The sequence below is a fragment of the Montipora foliosa genome, chromosome 11, assembly GCF_036669935.1.
Source record: "Montipora foliosa isolate CH-2021 chromosome 11, ASM3666993v2, whole genome shotgun sequence".
NCBI classification, from domain to species: Eukaryota; Metazoa; Cnidaria; class Anthozoa; order Scleractinia; family Acroporidae; genus Montipora; species Montipora foliosa.
This window is the reverse complement of record NC_090879.1, coordinates 44484091-44488852: the sequence shown is the minus strand read 5'-3', so window position 1 is coordinate 44488852 and position 4762 is coordinate 44484091. Positions and strand designations below refer to the sequence as shown.

The following is a 4762-nucleotide window of genomic DNA, read 5'->3' as shown; positions in this document are numbered from 1 at the left end:
CACAGTACTGCACTGTACATCTTCAACATTCCCCTCTCATAACGTTTCATACAATAATTACTAAATATTATTCATTCAAAATATTTCCCCGTTTCTGATTCGTTAAGACGACATGCATAATTCTCCCTAACCAGCTGCTGTTGACCAAATTTGGAAACTTAAAAATTTTGTCATATTGAACGGAGGACGTCAAAAGTCCAGAACACTGCAGATTATTGAACCGTTGACCGAGAAAACCTGGGGACGAGGTTGTGTTATTTTTAGTGAGTAGAAAAACAAAGGGCGAATTATGCGACTAGGTTTTCAAGTTTGAGCGAAGAAAATATAAATACCCAGTTACCTACTAAAAAAAGCCGGGAAAATACCAAAAAGTTGACGAAACAAAACAATTTTTGAGTTTTACCTCAAGGTCAAAAACATCAGAAATTCTACAACTGCAGTGGTCCGAGTTTAAGCGGCAGTTTTACGAGTTTGAAAAAATCATAATTATAAAGACCCTCCTTGATCTGCAGATTTCTTCATATCCTACTCAGCCTCATTCAATAATTGCTAAATATTAGATTATCGCACCAGCTACAGTTACTATGCATAACTGTATTTGTTTCAAGTTGTTTTTGCAAAATTGTTCTTTGCAATTTGTGAAAATTCAATAGAAAGCAGAAAAATTGCTTCACATTCACAGCCTTTAAGTTACAGGTTGCTTAGAAAAGAAAAATAATATCTCTTACATAAAATGCTCTTTCAGTCAAAGGGAAAACAAATAAAATGGTCCCAACCTGTATCTTCAACTGATATTCCAAAACTCTATGAAATAAGAAGAAAGATAAAAACATAACGAAAACATACACAGGAGTCACTAGTCAAGAAAATAATCATGTACAACATCAATGTCACGACATTATGAGTTATGAAAATAATTTTTATTTATTATTGCATTGGAGGTAGCAATTTATACGGTGTCATAAAATAAAATAAACATTATGATAATATTATTGTTACGTATATTAATTAAAGCATTAGGCTACACTTTAGATGAGCCACCCAGTGTAGAAGACAGGACTATCATACTGGTTCAGGCTATGGTATTGAGAGGGCATCTTGTTCTAACTTGAATTGGATGTCTGTGATCCAATCGACTCAACCAATCAAAATTACCATAACCTCCAACCAACATTAAGCATTTTCTTTAGAACATTAATTAATTTAATTAATTTTATAAGACTTAGTATGTGAATATAATACATGTTGTAAAATGCCAAGAATCTGCACTGCACTGTCATCTTGTTATTTCCCAAAGGTTTAAGGGGACATAATAATAATAATAATTAAATATTATAATATTTAGTATACATTTTTGAGTGGAGTCTACATGTAGAGGTTGTCAACTCATTGACTCCCAAAGCACCCCATTGAGATTGTCTGGCATGAGATAGAAGGGTTAATAGAAAGACTTCAGCTTAGCTTTGATAAAGTACGCTCCTGAATTGCTCGAGAGTGTACAAAGCATGTTTATCCTAGCACGTTTTTCCATGTATAATTTCACAATTCACCAGTCCCTTCTTTTAGTTTCCTCTAAAGTAGTCACACGACAAGGAATTTTTATGGGGAGATGGGAATTTGAAAGTGAATCTTCTTTGAAAGCTTGCTGCAGCCTTTCTTTAGCCTTTCTTTAATTTCTTTAGCCTTTCTTTCTTAACTATGTCCTAACTATCAAACGGGCATATCAAAAGTAGAATCTCTTATTTTGTTTTCAAATTACTTACCATTCAGTTATGAAGTACAATGCCATTTGATAACAAACACTTACTTTGTGCAACAGGAAAGAGGACAAGGTAAACAAAATTATTTCTTTGCTCTTGGCTGTTTTGTTTTGCCCTTGAGTGTTCTTAAAAATACCCAAGGCATGCACTTTTGCAACTTAACATTTTTTAGCACTAGCAATTTTTAATTCTTTTAACATCAGAAATTCATACCTTAATCATAGCCGGCAAAAATGGAAACAACAGTGTTACTGACATTGAAAAGGATAACTGCAATCACACAACAATAAAGGGCAAAAATTAGTCAGCTACATGATACTGCATTTATTTTGGTAATCATTTACACAAGAAATAAAATACATGTTTATATTTTACATGTATTAAATATTTTGGTACAGTATGAGGCATCTCAGAGTATTTGCATGAGTTTTATCAAAATACAGCAGCCTACTTGGCAGTGAAACAATCTGATTGTTTACAAATAAGTGTTTGATTCAGAAAAATATTGATTTTAGGGTAACTGTAATGCATCAAAATTATCATCCAAGATGGTGGTGCCCAGGAAATTTGAGAACAGTGTTGATGATGATCAAGAATACTGGAACACCTGACTGTTTAAAATTTTGTCTTGCATCGCACTGGATATTGAACACTTGCAGGCAAAAGGCAGAGGCTTGTGCAACGTTTCATTTTTCCACTTTAAATCATACGTACTACTAACATCAATCCCTCTTATAACTGATGAAGGCTTAAGATTCAGCTGAAACGTCTTAAACAACAGCTTTTATCACAAGTCAGTGACAGACTTGCTAAAATTAATTAACCAGTATTATAATATTGTTTGTTTACTAGATTCTTTGCCCCAGGGTGTGGCTTTTTGACACTTTGGATTGACATAAGTTTCCTGCCCTGGGGAATTTGTAAAACATCTTTAAGTTAAGAATTGTCAAATCGCCACCTCTTTCCTCCCCCCCCCTCCCCTCCTTCTTGCATAAGCCTTTCTTCTGGTAGGCAGCTCAAAATTAGGCCTGCAGTTAATCGATGTAATTACATGCGAAACCACCCACAGTGGTGGTACAATAACAACACTTCCTGACTGACTTCCCTGGGATAGTTCAGGTAGAACATTTTGTTTTTTCTAGCTCCATTCCACTAACGCGAGGTACTCCTCCAATGCTGGCTTATCGTTTTAATTTGGTGTTTCCAATCAAGTGGCATTCTCAAATGATTGCAATGGCTTCACTTGTCCTAAAAACCTTTGCTCCTTTTTTTCTTTATGCACGTTTTCCTGTGTTATTTAAGAAAATGCTTCGAATTCCAACTGGTCTGTTTTGCATTTGTTTGCATCTGCTGTGATTATAGTGTTCCTCTGTTCATACACTGGAACAACTAAGAAGCCGATTACATGAGCTGGGCTGGCCCGTTTAGGCTGGCTGGCTCGTTAAGCCGAGGTCCGGCACGTCTGAGAAAAAAAAAAATCAGGTTTGCGATTACATGGAAAAATTTCAGCTCTGTTAGCCGAGATCCTGGCATTACAATGCCGGAATCCCGGCTAACCTGAGGCTGAGATTTTTCTATGTAATCTCCTTCACCTGGACAGGCCGGTTAGCCGGGCCAGCGATTTCTAACCTCATTACTCCACTTTAGAGCAAAATGGCCCACGGAATAGTCGTTTTTTTATGTTTAAATAAAAGATGTATAAGATCGGAGGTTGTAAAGTACAGGTTAGGATTGAAACCTTTACAAAAATGCTAACCTTAGGCTAACATTGTTTTTTTAGGCCTAATGTTAGCATTAGTAAAGTTTTGTGTTGTTTCAGCTTTGGTGGCCCGGCTGACCAGGCTATAGCCCTTCTCATGTAATCGGCCCCTAACACCTCGTTCAACTTTGGCGCAAGGACTGTGCTTTCACAACGAAGAAGAACCATTTAAACGCTAATTTACCTATTTCGTACAAATACGGAGTCACTTTTGATTCGCACACAATAACTGAACATATGCAGCATGGCATCCTGGAAGGCGCAAAGGCACAACGTTAAGTCTTACTATAAAATGGCGCCTACCATCGAGAGAAATACATTTGCAAGTATCTTCCAATTCACTGGAGTAGTTCCTGGTGGATAAAATATTCTTCTCACTTTTGACATTCATGGCAAACTCTTTTTTTTTTAGCATGAGTACCTCGGCAAAGTGATGAAATTGCCGTTTTATTGTGACAACAATTTCGATTACATCACCTCTCGTTCTCAGGGCCTACCGGAAATCATGACTCGCCAAAAAAGAACCGGAAGAGGGATTGATATTCCCACGGCGTGGAGGCTGTCGGTGCACGTTGTGGACTGATCGGCGTACTATTACAAGTTGAGAAAGTAAATATTTTTGAGCAAGAGCCGATACAACGTAGATTTGATTTAGTAATGTACTATATTTCGGCTGGCCATTAACCAGCCCTCCCCAGGTACAATGACAGTTTACATTCTATCAAGAGAAAATGAGGAGACAAAGAGGGAGGCTCAGGGCGTTAGCCGGGATATGTCATGTCCACGAAAGTTATTTTCAGACGAGCGGAAGTCTGTCTTCCGAGACGTCCGCACACAGTCTTACCTCGCTCTCAGGTTCTTAGTAAAAACAGAAAATGAAGGCGCACGTGAAAGGTTGACGAATATTCATATCCATTCAAACATCAGATCGATGTTGTCCTGCATGCGGACGCCTCGGAAGACAGACTTCCGCTAGTAAAAAGACTTCTGCTCGTCTAAAAATAACTTTCGTGGACATGACATATCCCAAGGGCTGGACCGGGAGCTTCCCTCTCTGTCCCCTCATTTTCTCTTGATTCTATGTACATATATATAGAAAACGGATGTTGACGTAATACTGGAAAATATGCTAAAACTGAGTAACGGAAAAATAAGAGAAGAGACTGTAAACGATAAGCTGTAATCTAATATGTTTCTTAACATACCTTTTCGATAACGACCTATGATCCATCACTTCCTCCCA

At 37.5% G+C, this 4762-nt stretch overlaps 1 protein-coding gene across 2 annotated transcripts in view; it reads right to left on the bottom strand.

Moving 5' to 3' along the window:
- LOC137976530 (uncharacterized) overlaps positions 1-4002 on the bottom strand; it is a 5928-nt gene extending 1926 nt beyond the window's left edge. For both annotated transcript variants that reach the window (XM_068823904.1, XM_068823905.1), the window contains exons 1-3: positions 3823-4002; positions 1974-2030; positions 777-804 (exon numbers count right to left, since the gene is read on the bottom strand). In XM_068823904.1, the coding sequence (XP_068680005.1) occupies positions 777-804; positions 1974-2030; positions 3823-3906 (169 nt within the window). In that variant the 5' untranslated portion in view covers positions 3907-4002. The remainder of the gene's footprint in view (positions 1-776; positions 805-1973; positions 2031-3822) is intronic.
- Between the last annotated feature and the right edge of the window lie 760 nt (positions 4003-4762).